This window comes from Oncorhynchus kisutch, unplaced genomic scaffold, assembly GCF_002021735.2.
Source record: "Oncorhynchus kisutch isolate 150728-3 unplaced genomic scaffold, Okis_V2 Okis07a-Okis12b_hom, whole genome shotgun sequence".
Lineage (NCBI taxonomy): Eukaryota > Metazoa > Chordata > Actinopteri > Salmoniformes > Salmonidae > Oncorhynchus > Oncorhynchus kisutch.
In genome coordinates this window covers 2,471,160-2,489,592 of record NW_022261984.1, presented here as the reverse complement: position 1 = coordinate 2,489,592, position 18,433 = coordinate 2,471,160, and the positions used below count along the sequence as shown (strand labels likewise).

The window sequence follows — 18,433 nt, the reverse complement described above, 5'->3', positions numbered from 1 at the left end:
CATGTAAAGTGATAAAGATGCAGAGAGACACAGCCTTGTGTTGGACCCAAACAAGTTCCCCTCCGCCCCAAAACTAAGGAGGGGAGAGAGGTAGCTGTTGGCTGCAGGTTTACCGTGGCCAATTACAGAATGTGAATTAGTAGCGGTGATTTGGTTGTCGCCTCAGAGTATCAAATACTAAGCAACTCAATTTATGATTTGGAGGCTATAGTCTATTGTTTCACGGCCAAGTCCATCTTTACATTTCAAAAGAGGAAGAGGAGACTTAAGTTCTTTAGCTGTTCAATAGAGGCGACTTGACAAATGAGTTAGGTAACGGGTGTGTTGGTGGCAATTAGCGAACGCAAGGCCAGAAGACTAGAAGTGTCATTTAACAGTTGTCTGAGGCGATATAATGCAGTCTCTAACAGACACTAATCCACTGAATTTGAATATTCAATCGAGTGGAGATACAGACAAAAACATAAGACCCTCCCAAAGAATATATAATACTCTTCAGTGGGTCATATGATTGAGTGTAGTCTGGCCCAGGAGTGGGAAGGTGAACGGAAAGGCTCTGGAGCAACGAACCGCCCTTGCTGTCTCTGCCTGGCCGGTTCCCCTCTTTCCACTGGGATTCTCTGCCTCTAACCCTATTACAGGGGCTGAGTCACTGGCTTACTGGGGCTCTCTCATACCGTCCCTGGGAGGGGTGCGTCACCTGAGTGGGTTGAGTCACTGATGTGGTCATCCTGTCTGGGTTGGCGCCCCCCCTGGCCACCCCACATAGCCTGGTTCCTCTCTAGGTTTCTTCCTAGGTTTTGGCATTTCTATCAGCTGATGTACGAAGGGCTATATAAATACATTTGATTTGATTTGATATATAAACACTCACTTGTTTACAAAGTGGGTTCTTTTAAATCACGTTGTTTGGTTAAAAGCATGTTGCCTTAGCGTCGGCCCTCCTGAATGCTAATGGGAACTGAAATGGCAACGCATTTAACCAAAAAAGATAAAGTAATAAAAAAGGTTTTAAAAAATGTCACCGCTTCCTTTTAGAAGTTTCATCCAAATGTTACCGCTTCCTTTTAGAAGTTTCATCCAAATGTCACCGCTTCCTTTTAGAAGTTTCATCCAAATGTCACCGCTTCCTTTTAGAAGTTTCATCCAAATGTTACCGCTTCCTTTTAGAAGTTTCATCCAAATGTCACCGCTTCCTTTTAGAAGTTTCATCCAAATGTCACCGCTTCCTTTTAGAAGTTTCATCCAAATGTCACCGCTTCCTTTTAGAAGTTTCATCCAAATGTCACCGCTTCCTTTTAGAAGTTTCATCCAAATGTCACCGCTTCCTTTTAGAAGTTTCATCCAAATGTCACCGCTTCCTTTTAGAAGTTTCATCCAAATGTCACCGCTTCCTTTTAGAAGTTTCATCCAAATGTCACCGCTTCCTTTTAGAAGTTTCATCCAAATGTCACCGCTTCCTTTTAGAAGTTTCATCCAAATGTCACCGCTTCCTTTTAGAAGTTTCATCCAAATGTCACCGCTTCCTTTTAGAAGTTTCATCCAAATGTCACCGCTTCCTTTTAGAAGTTTCATCCAAATGTTACCCGCGTTTTCCCATTTATTGGGAGTCGCTCGGTGCACCAAAGTGGCATTTAGCATTTAGCATTCGCCTGAACCTTTTATGCAAACTCTAATTTATCATGTTTGATTTGCATATGCCTTTGTGTGGCGCATAAACCTGCCTGTCACTCTTAGGACATGGCAGGCTGGCAGACAGGCACCTCTGGGGGAGGCAGGTGATTATTAATGCAATCAGTCCAGGGAGGGGGGCTCGCCTTGCTTTCCTCCCCTACACACCCGTCTCTCTCCCTGGCTCTGTGCCAGAGACGCGTCTTTGGGATGTCGGCGCTATGACGCTGACAGCTCTGGCTACAAGGACAGTCGAGCGGCCGGTCGGTAACGAGAACAGAGCTTGGTCTTAAGATGACCACGGTTGCTGTAGCATAGGCTGGCCAAACTAGTTGGAGTTCCCTCTAACCTCTGCCTTCTCAAGGGCCTCCAATAAGGGCAGCCTAGAGAACATCTCTGGCACGGGCGCAAACGGAGCAGGCGGAAAGGGAGAGAGAGCATTAGAGATGAATAAAGGATCGTTGGAAATATCTGTGACAGTCAGAACGAAGGAGACACAGGGCACTGGGTTCACCCCCCCCCCCTTCTCTGCCCTGGGTTGTGAAATGAAGAGATGTTCCCCCGAATGAAGGAACGGAGGAAGGAAGGAGAGTTTGTATACACTTTAATGTGTCTCTCGCCCCATTGGAGGCTCGCAGAGACTTGCCCCGGCGTGTCTGGCGCCGGGCTGATAAGACTTATCCTGCTCGACAGACCGTTTTCGTCAGGGGGACGGCACCCGTGCCTTTTTCTCCCGTCGGGACCGGGATCATCTTTTCCCCGGGGGGAGTGATGACGTCCCGTCGTTGACAACGCGCAGATAAAAAGCGATCGAAGATGTCTCGTGGCGTTCAGAGTCGTTGGGGGGGCTTCGGCGTGGATGGAGGGGTGAGAGGAGGGAGGGACAGGGGGATGGAGCAGATCAGTGGAGGGGTGGGCAGGTGATGAAGGGAGGGATATAGATGGAGGTATGGCAGGGGGATGGAGCAGATCAGTGGAGGGGTGGGCAGGTGATGAAGGGAGGGATATAGATGGAGGTATGGCAGGGGGAAGGGGCAGATCAGTGGAGGGGTGGGCAGGTGATGAAGGGAGGGATATAGATGGAGGTATGGCAGGGGGAAGGGGCAGATCAGTGGAGGGGTGGGCAGGTGATGAAGGGAGGGATATAGATGGAGGTATGGCAGGGGGAAGGGGCAGATCAGTGGAGGGGTGGGCAGGTGATGAAGGGAGGGATATAGATGGAGGTATGGCAGGGGGAAGGGGCAGATCAGTGGAGGGGTGGGCAGGTGATGAAGGGAGGGATATAGATGGAGGTATGGCAGGGGGAAGGGGCAGATCAGTGGAGGGGTGGGCAGGTGATGAAGGGAGGGATATAGATGGAGGTATGGCAGGGGGATGGAGCAGATCAGTGGAGGGGTGGGCAGGTGATGAAGGGAGGGATATAGATGGAGGTATGGCAGGGGGATGGAGCAGATCAGTGGAGGGGTGGGCAGGTGATGAAGGGAGGGATATAGATGGAGGTATGGCAGGGGGAAGGGGCAGATCAGTGGAGGGGTGGGCAGGTGATGAAGGGAGGGATATAGATGGAGGTATGGCAGGGGGAAGGGGCAGATCAGTGGAGGGGTGGGCAGGTGATGAAGGGAGGGATATAGATGGAGGTATGGCAGGGGGAAGGGGCAGATCAGTGGAGGGGTGGGCAGGTGATGAAGGGAGGGATATAGATGGAGGTATGGCAGGGGGAAGGGGCAGATCAGTGGAGGGGTGGGCAGGTGATGAAGGGAGGGATATAGATGGAGGTATGGCAGGGGGAAGGGGCAGATCAGTGGAGGGGTGGGCAGGTGATGAAGGGAGGGATATAGATGGAGGTATGGCAGGGGGATGGAGCAGATCAGTGGAGGGGTGGGCAGGTGATGAAGGGAGGGATATAGATGGAGGTATGGCAGGGGGAAGGAGCAGATCAGTGGAGGGGTGGGCAGGTGATGAAGGGAGGGATATAGATGGAGGTATGGCAGGGGGAAGGGGCAGATCAGTGGAGGGGTGGGCAGGTGATGAAGGGAGGGATATAGATGGAGGTATGGCAGGGGGAAGGGGCAGATCAGTGGAGGGGTGGGCAGGTGATGAAGGGAGGGATATAGATGGAGGTATGGCAGGGGGATGGAGCAGATCAGTGGAGGGGTGGGCAGGTGATGAAGGGAGGGATATAGATGGAGGTATGGCAGGGGGATGGAGCAGATCAGTGGAGGGGTGGGCAGGTGATGAAGGGAGGGATATAGATGGAGGTATGGCAGGGGGAAGGGGCAGATCAGTGGAGGGGTGGGCAGGTGATGAAGGGAGGGATATAGATGGAGGTATGGCAGGGGGAAGGGGCAGATCAGTGGAGGGGTGGGCAGGTGATGAAGGGAGGGATATAGATGGAGGTATGGCAGGGGGATGGAGCAGATCAGTGGAGGGGTGGGCAGGTGATGAAGGGAGGGATATAGATGGAGGTATGGCAGGGGGATGGGGCAGATCAGTGGAGGGGTGGGCAGGTGATGAAGGGAGGGATATAGATGGAGGTATGGCAGGGGGAAGGGGCAGATCAGTGGAGGGGTGGGCAGGTGATGAAGGGAGGGATATAGATGGAGGTATAGCAGGGGGAAGGGGCAGATCAGTGGAGGGGTGGGCAGGTGATGAAGGGAGGGATATAGATGGAGGTATAGCAGGGGGAAGGGGCAGATCAGTGGAGGGGTGGGCAGGTGATGAAGGGAGGGATATAGATGGAGGTATGGCAGGGGGATGGAGCAGATCAGTGGAGGGGTGGGCAGGTGATGAAGGGAGGGATATAGATGGAGGTATGGCAGGGGGATGGAGCAGATCAGTGGAGGGGTGGGCAGGTGATGAAGGGAGGGATATAGATGGAGGTATGGCAGGGGGATGGAGCAGATCAGTGGAGGGGTGGGCAGGTGATGAAGGGAGGGATATAGATGGAGGTATGGCAGGGGGATTTAAGCTCTTCATAATCTTCGGCAGAAGCAACACGTGATAAACATGGAATCAAAAGGGTGTGTACTGCTAGATTCATACAAGTAACGCAATGACATCCCTCGTTCAATCCCGTAGGCCCTCAGTTTAAATAACAAGGGCTGGTTTCCTCACCAGGTCTAGAAAGCATTCTCAATGAAAAAGATGTTTAGTCCAGGAACAGGCTTAATCTGGTTCCAGCAAACAGGCCCCGAAATAGATTCTGCTGAATGATATTAATGGTAATATAGGGAAGTGGCCAAATCATTGTTGCGTCACCAAAAAGGTAGCCACATATGAGTGCCTTCTCAAACCTCAAAACCAACCTGAAATCAAAAATACACTTTAATCACTTCACGGCTTCTTCCACTCATCTCCGGGACTTGGAGGACTGTTTTTCTCTGATTAATGGAGCAGAGATTCATTTTCACAAGAATGTCAAGTCACACACCATCGAGAGAGAGAGAGAGGGGCCCGGCCCTCCCTTCGACTCAGAGTTACTGCCAGGGAAATGAGTTGGAAAATGTCAAAAAAAGGGGGGGAACGGAAATGTCTGAGGTTCAAGGCATCCATCACCAGAATGACTGGCTGACAATGTACTGTTATCAATTATTCATAACCCTGGTAGGTAATGAAAGAAATCACAACAACAACCCCCCCCCCTCCCCTCTGACAACCAATTACAGATGGTACTGTTGAGGCTTAGTTGTGGAGGGTGTGTGTCTGTGTGCCCTTCCTCCTTCCAACCCTGTTCAGAATCATTCTCCTCTTAACACTGGTGCCACTGCAATGGGACACGGTCTGTAATGTTGATATATCACGTAACTTCCCCCTATAGCCCGGGGCACCAGGCCTTGCTGACATGGACAATCCTTTTCGCAATGCTTCCAGGGCACAATACAAATCATCCCTCATCTCTGGCTCGGGCCTAAACATGGCTGCCGAGACACCTTAGCATTAGCTATGCTAATAATAACAGCACCACTGGGATGCTGATGTTTCAGAGTCCAGTCAGAGCATGGAAGTTTCCATTAGGCCATCATCCCTAATTTATTACGCTGAGCGAGAGAGCGAGAGAGAACGAGACAGGCAGAGACCGAGGAGAGTGCGTGAGAGCGAGAGAGAAAGAGAGCGAGAGAGAAAGAGAGTTTGAGAGAGCAAGAGAGAGAAAGAGAGCGAGAGAGAAAGAGAGTTTGAGAGAGCAAGAGAGAGAAAGAGAGCGAGAGAGAGAGAGAGAGAGAGAGAGAGAGAGAGAGAGAGAGAGAGAGAGAGAGAGAAAAAGAGAAAGAGAGAGAGAGAGAGAGAGAGAGAGAGAGTTTGAGAGAGCGAGAGAGAGAGAAAGAGAGCGTAAGATAAAGAGAAGAGAGGGCGGGTAGAAAATAAAGAGGATAAATAACCTTACCAAGCCTAACGCTGCATTCACAGAATCACAACAGCTCAAAACCAACTCAATGGGTCACCGCGGACATGCTCACCCATCAACTCCACGCGCCAGCCCCCGTGTGGCGCCCCCGCACAACGTCATCGTTTTTGAGCGGGCATACGAGGGTGCGGAGCCCAGAGATGAATACGCAGAGAGTCGTGGTGCACTTATAACTCCAATCGTGCTGAGTCCTTCGTCTCATTATGAGAATGTATACAGCGGTAGGATCTGGGCCAGTTTGCTACAGCAGGGAAAATATCCTTCAGCAACAGGAAATGTGAATTATTATGTGGATTATAATACATGGAATAGGTTGTAGGGATTGATACATGTTAAATTAATGCAAATCACGTGTGAAATGTTAAAGTGGAAATGATAAACTTTAGAAGCCTTTTTAAACCAAGTTTGCAAATCCTGCTAAGCAGGAAAATTCTCATCAACAAAAGCACGATCAAATGAAGATCCTACTTCTGTATATGAGGGGCTACACTCTGTATGCTACCTCAGCCCGATGAGATGAACATGCTGAGAGGGAGGGAGGGAGAGAGAGAGAGAGAACGTGAGAGAGAAAGAGATGAGAGAGATGAGAGCAAGCAAGATAAGAGCGAGAGTGAGAGATGAGAGAGAGCGAGCTAGCAAGATGAGAGAAAACAGAGGAGAGAGAGAGGGAGAGAGAGAGAGAGAAAGAGATGGGAGACCAGACCAGCGTGAAACCCCATCTCTGTCCATGCGCGTCCAACCACATGCATCACACAGCGCTGGCGGTTTCTGCTTTTAGCATTTAACTAACTCCATCAAACACCCAGTAGGCGCACCACTCAAAGGAACCATGGACTCAGCATGGACAAGGCTTCAACCAATACGGCTCTTAGAGCAGAAAAGGGTCTCCCCCACTCCCTCGCTGTGTCCCAACTGGCACCCTATTCCCTACATAGTGCACTACTTTTGACCGCCGCCCTATAGGTAACAGGGCGCCATTTGGGAACACACGTCCCTCCCTCCCTGACTGTTCAGTGGGTAATCTGCTAATAGGAGAAAACACAGTTAGTGCGTAGGTGTGTTGGACTCAAGTTGACACATTGTTCTAGCTCTTCCACAGGAATAATCTTAACCTCCTTCAAACTCTTTCCAGTGTGAGACCAAGGCTGAGTCCCTGGGGAGAAGGACTGCAGTCCAACGCATTGTTCTGACTAGCGGGACAGCATGGCTCTTTCCAGTGTGAGACCAAGGCTGAGTCCCTGGGGAGAAGGACTGCAGTCCAACGCATTGTTCTGACTAGCGGGACAGCATGGCTCTTTCCAGTGTGAGACCAAGGCTGAGTCCCTGGGGAGAAGGACTGCAGTCCAACGCATTGTTCTGACTAGCGGGACAGCATGGCTCTTTCCAGTGTGAGACCAAGGCTGAGTCCCTGGGGAGAAGGACTGCAGTCCAACGCATTGTTCTGACTAGCGGGACAGCATGGCTCTTTCCAGTGTGAGACCAAGGCTGAGTCCCTGGGGAGAAGGACTGCAGTCCAACGCATTGTTCTGACTAGCGGGACAGCATGGCTCTTTCCAGTGTGAGACCAAGGCTGAGTCCCTGGGGAGAAGGACTGCAGTCCAACGCATTGTTCTGACTAGCGGGACAGCATGGCTCTTTCCAGTGTGAGACCAAGGCTGAGTCCCTGGGGAGAAGGACTGCAGTCCAACGCATTGTTCTGACTAGCGGGACAGCATGGCTCTTTCCAGTGTGAGACCAAGGCTGAGTCCCTGGGGAGAAGGACTGCAGTCCAACGCATTGTTCTGACTAGCGGGACAGCATGGCTCTTTCCAGTGTGAGACCAAGGCTGAGTCCCTGGGGAGAAGGACTGCAGTCCAACGCATTGTTCTGACTAGCGGGACAGCAAACTCTTTCCAGTGTGAGACCAAGGCTGAGTCCCTGGGGAGAAGGACTGCAGTCCAACGCATTGTTCTGACTAGCGGGACAGCAAACTCTTTCCAGTGTGAGACCAAGGCTGAGTCCCTGGGGAGAAGGACTGCAGTCCAACGCATTGTTCTGACTAGCGGGACAGCATGGCTCTTTCCAGTGTGAGACCAAGGCTGAGTCCCTGGGGAGAAGGACTGCAGTCCAACGCATTGTTCTGACTAGCGGGACAGCATGGCTCTTTCCAGTGTGAGACCAAGGCTGAGTCCCTGGGGAGAAGGACTGCAGTCCAACGCATTGTTCTGACTAGCGGGACAGCATGGCTCTTTCCAGTGTGAGACCAAGGCTGAGTCCCTGGGGAGAAGGACTGCAGTCCAACGCATTGTTCTGACTAGCGGGACAGCATGGCTCTTTCCAGTGTGAGACCAAGGCTGAGTCCCTGGGGAGAAGGACTGCAGTCCAACGCATTGTTCTGACTAGCGGGACAGCATGGCTCTTTCCAGTGTGAGACCAAGGCTGAGTCCCTGGGGAGAAGGACTGCAGTCCAACGCATTGTTCTGACTAGCGGGACAGCAAACTCTTTCCAGTGTGAGACCAAGGCTGAGTCCCTGGGGAGAAGGACTGCAGTCCAACGCATTGTTCTGACTAGCGGGACAGCAAACTCTTTCCAGTGTGAGACCAAGGCTGAGTCCCTGGGGAGAAGGACTGCAGTCCAACGCATTGTTCTGACTAGCGGGACAGCATGGCTCTTTCCAGTGTGAGACCAAGGCTGAGTCCCTGGGGAGAAGGACTGCAGTCCAACGCATTGTTCTGACTAGCGGGACAGCATGGCTCTTTCCAGTGTGAGACCAAGGCTGAGTCCCTGGGGAGAAGGACTGCAGTCCAACGCATTGTTCTGACTAGCGGGACAGCATGGCTCTTTCCAGTGTGAGACCAAGGCTGAGTCCCTGGGGAGAAGGACTGCAGTCCAACGCATTGTTCTGACTAGCGGGACAGCATGGCTCTTTCCAGTGTGAGACCAAGGCTGAGTCCCTGGGGAGAAGGACTGCAGTCCAACGCATTGTTCTGACTAGCGGGACAGCATGGCTCTTTCCAGTGTGAGACCAAGGCTGAGTCCCTGGGGAGAAGGACTGCAGTCCAACGCATTGTTCTGACTAGCGGGACAGCAAACTCTTTCCAGTGTGAGACCAAGGCTGAGTCCCTGGGGAGAAGGACTGCAGTCCAACGCATTGTTCTGACTAGCGGGACAGCAAACTCTTTCCAGTGTGAGACCAAGGCTGAGTCCCTGGGGAGAAGGACTGCAGTCCAACGCATTGTTCTGACTAGCGGGACAGCAAACTCTTTCCAGTGTGAGACCAAGGCTGAGTCCCTGGGGAGAAGGACTGCAGTCCAACGCATTGTTCTGACTAGCGGGACAGCAAACTCTTTCCAGTGTGAGACCAAGGCTGAGTCCCTGGGGAGAAGGACTGCAGTCCAACGCATTGTTCTGACTAGCGGGACAGCAAACTCTTTCCAGTGTGAGACCAAGGCTGAGTCCCTGGGGAGAAGGACTGCAGTCCAACGCATTGTTCTGACTAGCGGGACAGCATGGCTCTTTCCAGTGTGAGACCAAGGCTGAGTCCCTGGGGAGAAGGACTGCAGTCCAACGCATTGTTCTGACTAGCGGGACAGCAAACTCTTTCCAGTGTGAGACCAAGGCTGAGTCCCTGGGGAGAAGGACTGCAGTCCAACGCATTGTTCTGACTAGCGGGACAGCATGGCTCTTTCCAGTAGGAGACCAAGGCTGAGTCCCTGGGGAGAAGGACTGCAGTCCAACGCATTGTTCTGACTAGCGGGACAGCAAACTCTTTCCAGTGTGAGACCAAGGCTGAGTCCCTGGGGAGAAGGACTGCAGTCCAACGCATTGTTCTGACTAGCGGGACAGCATGGCTCTTTCCAGTGTGAGACCAAGGCTGAGTCCCTGGGGAGAAGGACTGCAGTCCAACGCATTGTTCTGACTAGCGGGACAGCATGGCTCTTTCCAGTGTGAGACCAAGGCTGAGTCCCTGGGGAGAAGGACTGCAGTCCAACGCATTGTTCTGACTAGCGGGACAGCAAACTCTTTCCAGTGTGAGACCAAGGCTGAGTCCCTGGGGAGAAGGACTGCAGTCCAACGCATTGTTCTGACTAGCGGGACAGCATGGCTCTTTCCAGTGTGAGACCAAGGCTGAGTCCCTGGGGAGAAGGACTGCAGTCCAACGCATTGTTCTGACTAGCGGGACAGCATGGCTCTTTCCAGTGTGAGACCAAGGCTGAGTCCCTGGGGAGAAGGACTGCAGTCCAACGCATTGTTCTGACTAGCGGGACAGCATGGCTCTCGAATCACAATCATGTTTTCAGGTGTTCTCTTCCTACCTGGAGCGAAGAGGAGATAGGCCTATATATAGGCCTAAGTCTACATACAGGATGTAAAGGGAGAACATGTTTGTTCTCAAGACCTTGATAAGGCTTTGTGGATCAGTATTGCTCCGGGGCTCGGGCTAAGGTTGAAAAGTTACCGGTATATTACCAAAGTTACCGGAATCCTCAGTAGTGTTGGTACTTAGCAGGTAATTTATGGTAACTTTGGTAATTTACACTTTAATCATTTTTTTTTTGTCCATGAGTTTCTAGTGGATAGAACATATGGTTCAAGAGAAAATAGCTGAGGCTAATTAATGAATAAAGCAATGAATCAACAATGGCATTATTTAAAATGAACCCTGCATCTCTTCCAAGCATGAACTTTCTTCACAACTGCCACCAGTTTGGTGGCAAAACAAAGACAGAAACCCTCATTTTAAACACCAACGGTATTCACTAAGTTGACGGTATATATTTACAATAATATTCTACAGCTTGGTCATTCTATTTCTTTATTTTTTGTAATCATCTTATTTGATGATGTTATATATTTTACATGGATCAGGCCACTCTGAGCCAGAGATAATCTGAAGTACCAAAAAAGGCCAATAGATGTCATCTGTTAAAATTCCCCCCCAAAATTGAAAATCACCAAAATTCTGGCAGTTCACTGATCAACATCAACATTTTCCCATAACATACTGTCCCTTTACAACCTTAGCTGGGAGGAAAAGGTGGAGCCTGGTGCAGCCCTATTGGATTGAACAGCACTGCTATAGGGCCTATAAAGTTACTCTGGGAAAACAAAAACAAGTGACGCTGTGCTTTATCCCAATCCCCAGCTGGTCCCGGGGAGCCAGAACTGCTTACAGTGTCCTTTCAGTCCCCATTTCCATTAGGCAGACATAAAATGGGGGGGAAAGTATCATATTTAGTTTCTGTGATGAACGGTGTACCATCAAACTGACATAAATATACCTCACTGTGACTATTTCCCCTCCTTTGGTCCATTCCAATACTCCCCCCCCCCCCTCTTTCCAAAACACTCCAGGGAGAAGTGAAACCTGGGCTTTCGACAAATATATTAAAGACTTTTGAGACAGTGCCTCAGAAATACTGCGGCCCTCAGCGCTCTGGGGTCTCGCGCCAACACTCGCAGGGGCGATTTGGAGAGCGGGCCGTTATGCCGCCGGGGTGAGCTAGCAGAATGCAAAGTTGCTGCTTCGCCGCTTTACCCCTTTTGGGCTCAATAAGATCTTCCGCCCCCACAGTTTCTGCCTGAGGGAGGTCACAGAAAGATCATATTTTCTCACAGCCAGACAAGGCGCTATTTCTCTCCACTAGTCCCCAACGTGCAGCTAGCGAACTAGCAGGGCCGCCTGTCCGCCTGCCTGCCACCCTGCATTAACACAGCAGAGAGAAATGAAGGGAGACTAGCTAGGAAAGAAGGAAGGGGAGGCATGTACAGCTGTTGTAGAAACAAGAGGGTAGTAGTGGAGTTTTATACATGTGTATCAATGGGAAGCACATATTGAGAGACACAGACTCTGCCACTATGGCTTGTAGATTGAAAATATTTTAGCATAGGTCTATGTTATCACAAATTGCCTGGTGCCAGATCCATTTGTGCCCTTGCCAATCCATTACTGTCATTGTCAAACCAAGCATGACAATGAGTGACAAGGAGTTGGAAGGATAGCACAAACAGACAGACTGGAATTCAGGCTAGCAAACAGACAGTTGTGAGTTCAAATGAAGTACAGTCGGGCACATGTAGCTTGAATTCTAATTAACATTCATTATTAATAGGTAGTGCCAAGCGATTAACCAACATTGTTTTTTTTCTGGTTATTAAACAACTAATTGACCTACATCGGTTCAATTACTTGAATTCCATTTTGTAATTTTTGGGGGAGAGTCCAACCCGCTGTTTCTCTAGTGATAAATGAAATCATTCACGAGAGAAATCAAGTCAAGAACTGTGGGACGCTGGGCTGAAGGGAGTTGTAGTTTCATTACACAAATATTCAACCTAGTTCAGTGCAGAAACGTAGTAAACAACCACGATGACCATTATCCATTGCACCTTTTTTTCACTGCTCGGACAGAGACGGACCAAAGAGGAAGAGGCGAAGTGAGAGGTTTCACTCTGGCCAAAATGTGTGCAAAATAATGCCTTTCTATGGGCTTATTTTGGACCTAAGCTTGTCGCCTGCTTTCTCACCTTTGATACAAAGACACCCATTGCTAGGGCGGAGACGTGAGCATCTAGTCATTATATACAGATCTCTGGAAAGACACACTTTTACGCCTGCTACGTTAGGTTAGATGTACACAGACCGCATGAGATAGTAATGTACACGATGACCAGAGGGACAGAGACAGTTCGAGAAAGTATGCCTCATCTACTTTGAAGAAGTAGTAAAATGATCGTCAGACAGCTCTGCAGCATACTTAGGCAGGCTAGCCTAGCTAAACAGGATGACTAAAGACAGTACAGTATGGGGAGGAGATAACATTAGATGGTTTGGATGGCTGTTACTGCCTGAGCAGAGATGAGGACTTTAAGGAATGAAAAATAGTCAAATAAAACAAAGACATATAAACAACTAAAATATTTAATTATTTTATAGTAATTTCCTATTGATGTCTAATGTGGACCAGACAGAGACAGTGGAATATTTGCAATGTTTTACAAATGGAATGTTCTCAAGTTTTGGCTTTGGGATTTCCATGAAAAAAAGCTCTAAAATCATTGAAATGTCATTATTTACTAATGCATTTAATGTTTAACAAATGTATTGAAACCGAAAACCGTGAATATTGTTTGCCAATGACACAACAGTGGTAGGCCTGATCACCAACAACGACGAGACAGCATATAGGGAGACCTGGCCGTGTGGTGCCAGGACAACAATCTTATTTATTTGTAATATTGACAATTACAACAATACTGAATGAACACTTATTTTAACTTAATATAATACATCAGTAAAATCAATTAAGCCTCAAATAAATAATGAAACATGTTCAATTTGGTTTAAATAATGCAAAAACAAAGTGTTGGAGAAGAAAGTAAAAGTGCAATATGTGCCATGTAAAGAAAGCTAACGTTTAAGTTCCTTGCTCAGAACATGAGAACATATGAAAGCTGGTGGTTCCTTTTAACATGAGTCTTCAATATTCCCAGGTAAGAAGTTTTAGGTTGTAGTTATTATAGGAATTACAGGACTATTTCTCTCTATACCATTTGTATTTCATATACCTTTGACTATTGGATGTTCTTATAGGCACTTTAGTATTGCCAGTGTAACAGTATAGCTTCCACCCCTCTCCTCGCTCCTACCTGGGCTCGAATCAGGAACACATCGACAACAGCCACCCTCGAAGCAGCGTTACCCATCGCTCCACAAAAGCCGCGGCCCTTGCTGAGCAAGGGGAAAAACCACTCAAAGTCTCAGAGCGAGTGACGTTTGAAATGCTATTAGCGCGCACCCCGCTAACTAGCTTGCCATTTCACATCGGTTACACCAGCCTAATCTCGGGAGTTGATAGGCTTGAAGTCATAAACAGCTGCTGGCAAACGCACGAAAGTGCTGTTTGAATGAATGCTTACGAGCCTGCTGCTGCCTACCATCGCTCAGTCAGACTGCTCTATCAAATCATAGGCTTAGTTATAACATGATAACACACAGAATTACGAGCCTTAGGTCATTAATATGGTCGAATCCGGAAACTATTATCTCGAAAACAAGACGTTTATTCTTTCAGTGAAATACGGATCCGTTCCGTATTTTATCTAACGGGTGGCAACCAGTCTAAATATTCCTGTTACATTGCACAACCTTCAATGTTATGTCATAATTACATACAATTCTGGCAAATTAGGCGGCCCAAACTGTTGCATATACACTGACTCTGCGTGCAATGAACGCAAGAGAAGTTTGTTATTGTTGTTATGAAAACTTGAAATCGGCCCTAATTAATCGGCCATTCCGATTAATCGGTCGAGCTCTAGTCCAAACACACCAAGACAGTCATGAAGAGGGCACGACAAAACCTATTCCCCCTCAGGAGACTGAAATGATTTGCCATGGGACCTCAGATCCTCAAAAGGTTCTACAGCTGCACCATTGAGAGCATGGTTGCATCACTGCTTGCTATGGCAACTGCTCGGCATCCGACCGCAAGGCACTGCAGAGGGTAGTGCGTACGGCCCAGTACGTCACTGGGGCCAAGCTTCCTGCCATCCAGGAACTCTATAACAGGCGGTGTCAGTGGAAGGCCCTAAAAATGGTCAAAGACACCAGCCACCCTAGTCAGACTGTTCTCTCTGCTACCACACGGCAAGCAATCCCAGAGCGCCAAGTCTATTTCCAAGAGGCTTCTAAACAGCTTCTACCCCCAAGCCATAAGACTACTGAACATTAAATAAAATGACTAGCCAGACTATTTGATTGCTCCCCCTCTTTAACGCTGCTGTCACTCTCTGTTAAAATCTATGCACAAGTCACTTTAATTTTATTTTTTTATTTTTATTTTACCTTTATTTAACCAGGTAGGCAAGTTGAGAACAAGTTCTCATTTACAATTGCGACCTGGCCAAGATAAAGCAAAGCAGTTCGACAGATAAAACGACACAGAGTTACACATGGAGTAAAAACAAACATACAGTCAATAATGCAGTATAAACAAGTCTATATACAATGTGAGCAAATGAGGTGAGAAGGGAGGTAAAGGCAAAAAAAGGCCATGATGGCAAAGTAAATACAGTATAGCAAGTAAAATACTGGAATGGTAGTTTTGCAATGGAAGAATGTGCAAAGTAGAAATAAAAAAATAATGGGGTGCAAAGGAGCAAAATAAATAAATAAATAAAAATTAAATACAGTTGGGAAAGAGGTAGTTGTTTGGGCTAAATTTTAGGTGGGCTATGTACAGGTGCAGTAATCTGTGAGCTGCTCTGACAGTTGGTGCTTAAAGCTAGTGAGGGAGATAAGTGTTTCCAGTTTCAGAGATTTTTGTAGTTCGTTCCAGTCATTGGCAGCAGAGAACTGGAAGGAGAGGCGGCCAAAGAAAGAATTGGTCTTGGGGGTGACTAGAGAGATATACCTGCTGGAGCGTGTGCTACAGGTGGGAGATGCTATGGTGACCAGCGAGCTGAGATAAGGGGGGACTTTACCTAGCAGGGTCTTGTAGATGACATGGAGCCAGTGGGTTTGGCGACGAGTATGAAGCGAGGGCCAGCCAACGAGAGCGTACAGGTCGCAATGGTGGGTAGTATATGGGGCTTTGGTGATAAAACGGATTGCACTGTGATAGACTGCATCCAATTTGTTGAGTAGGGTATTGGAGGCTATTTTGTAAATGACATCGCCAAAGTCGAGGATTGGTAGGATGGTCAGTTTTACAAGGGTATGTTTGGCAGCATGAGTGAAGGATGCTTTGTTGCGAAATAGGAAGCCAATTCTAGATTTAACTTTGGATTGGAGATGTTTGATATGGGTCTGGAAGGAGAGTTTACAGTCTAACCAGACACCTAAGTATTTGTAGTTGTCCACGTATTCTAAGTCAGAGCCGTCCAGAGTAGTGATGTTGGACAGGCGGGTAGGTGCAGGTAGCGATCGGTTGAAGAGCATGCATTTAGTTTTACTTGTATTTAAGAGCAATTGGAGGCCACGGAAGGAGAGTTGTATGGCATTGAAGCTTGCCTGGAGGGTTGTTAACACAGTGTCCAAAGAAGGGCCGGAAGTATACAGAATGGTGTCGTCTGCGTAGAGGTGGATCAGGGACTCACCAGCAGCAAGAGCGACCTCATTGATGTATACAGAGAAGAGAGTCGGTCCAAGAATTGAACCCTGTGGCACCCCCATAGAGACTGCCAGAGGTCCGGACAGCAGACCCTCCGACTTGACACACTGAACTCTATCAGAGAAGTAGTTGGTGAACCAGGCGAGGCAATCATTTGAGAAACCAAGGCTGTCGAGTCTGCCGATGAGGATATGGTGATTGACAGAGTCGAAAGCCTTGGCCAGATCAATGAATACGGCTGCACAGTAATGTTTCTTATCGATGGCGGTTAAGATATCGTTTAGGACCTTGAGCGTGGCTGAGGTGCACCCATGACCAGCTCTGAAACCAGATTGCATAGCAGAGAAGGTATGGTGAGATTCGAAATGGTCGGTAATCTGTTTGTTGACTTGGCTTTCGAAGACCTTAGAAAGGCACGGTAGGATAGATATAGGTCTGTAGCAGTTTGGGTCAAGAGTGTCCCCCCCTTTGAAGAGGGGGATGACCGCAGCTGCTTTCCAATCTTTGGGAATCTCAGACGACACGAAAGAGAGGTTGAACAGGCTAGTAATAGGGGTGGCAACAATTTCGGCAGATAATTTTAGAAAGAAAGGGTCCAGATTGTCTAGCCCGGCTGATTTGTAGGGGTCCAGATTTTGCAGCTCTTTCAGAACATCAGCTGAATGGATTTGGGAGAAGGAGAAATGGGGAAGGCTTGGGCGAGTTGCTGTTGGGGGTGCAGTGCTGTTGTCCGGGGTAGGAGTAGCCAGGTGGAAAGCATGGCCAGCCGTAGAAAAATGCTTATTGAAATTCTCAATTATGGTGGATTTATCAGTGGTGACAGTGTTTCCTATCTTCAGTGCAGTGGGCAGCTGGGAGGAGGTGTTCTTATTCTCCATGGACTTTACAGTGTCCCAGAACTTTTTTGAGTTAGTGTTGCAGGAAGCAAATTTCTGCTTGAAAAAGCTAGCCTTGGCTTTTCTAACTGCCTGTGTATAATGATTTCTAGCTTCCCTGAACAGCTGCATATCACGGGGGCTGTTCGATGCTAATGCAGAACGCCATAGGATGTTTTTGTGTTGGTTAAGGGCAGTCAGGTCTGGGGAGAACCAAGGGCTGTATCTGTTCCTGGTTCTAAATTTCTTGAATGGGGCATGTTTATTTAAGATGGTTAGGAAGGCATAACTCTACCCACATGTATATATTATCTCAATTACATCGACTAACCCGTGCCCCCACACATTGACTCTGTACCAGTACCCCCTGTATATAGCCTCGCTATTGTTATTTGTTACTTTCATTATTCTTTTTTTGTTTGTATATTTCTTAAAACTGCATTGTTGGTTAAGGGATTGTAAAGTAAACATTGCACTCTAAGGTCTACGTCAGTTGTATTCGGCGCACGTGACAAATACAATTTGATTTGAATTCACCTAGGTCCCTCCGCGTTTCGTTATGTTTGCTTCCGTTTATGAAACAGAATGGGCGTTATGAATGCAACCCTGCCGTGTAATGATGACGTAGCCTAGGTATGCCCACTAGAGTTGATCAAAATAGCCTATCAGAATATAATCCTTGGCTAACAAAAAATGTATATTCTGTTAAAACAATCAACTGTATCCAATGCGCCTGTATAATTTCGTATATATCCATTATTGTGTAAAGTTGGAGAACGCGCAGCGATAAATGAAAACATTTTGAGTCGTTCGGGACAACGGCCTCGGTCTGTATCTCGGCTCGAGCATCATTCTGGAGACGGCAAAGGTAGCATATCGCTCTGCTGCACCTTGGTCCAAAATACGCCGCATAATCACACTGTTATGCTTTTGAAACGTGTTTATATAGAAACGCCGTTACCTCTTTCTTCTTCTGGCCTCCCCCCGAATGCAGGCATAGCAGCAGGATCAGCAACAGAGATGCAACCGGCAGGTTGAAAGGGAATCCCGAGGATACAGACGCCATGTTGGAAGATGCTCTTGCTGCGCTACACGTCTCTCTCGAATGTGATTGGCTACTGAAAGGGCCAATCAGGAAGTTTCTGAGAAAGCGTCTTATGGATGTTGCTGTCCATAAATAGAGCTCGCCCGCTTGTAGTCCTAAAACCTGAAAATAAATAACTCTACTTCGTTCACCCATTCCTTTGAGGAAAGAATATGGTTTTGGGATGAATGCCGAAAATAAGGTCTGTGTGCTTAACACAAGCTTAGGAGATCTTATACGTTTTATTCTATGAGATAATACCAGTCAGTTAACATGAAGTTTATGAATTATGAAGCCTTTATGTGC

General features: G+C 48.1%; 1 protein-coding gene across 1 annotated transcript in view; it reads right to left on the bottom strand.

Annotated features, from left to right (window-relative positions):
- The window catches only part of tusc3 (tumor suppressor candidate 3), a gene marked incomplete in the record, with an annotated part of 114,264 nt that extends 96,108 nt beyond the window's left edge, over positions 1-18,156 (bottom strand). The window contains 1 exon segment of the mRNA XM_031815022.1: positions 18,005-18,156. Coding sequence (XP_031670882.1) covers positions 18,005-18,109 — 105 coding nt within the window.
- Positions 18,157-18,433: the final 277 nt, after the last annotated feature.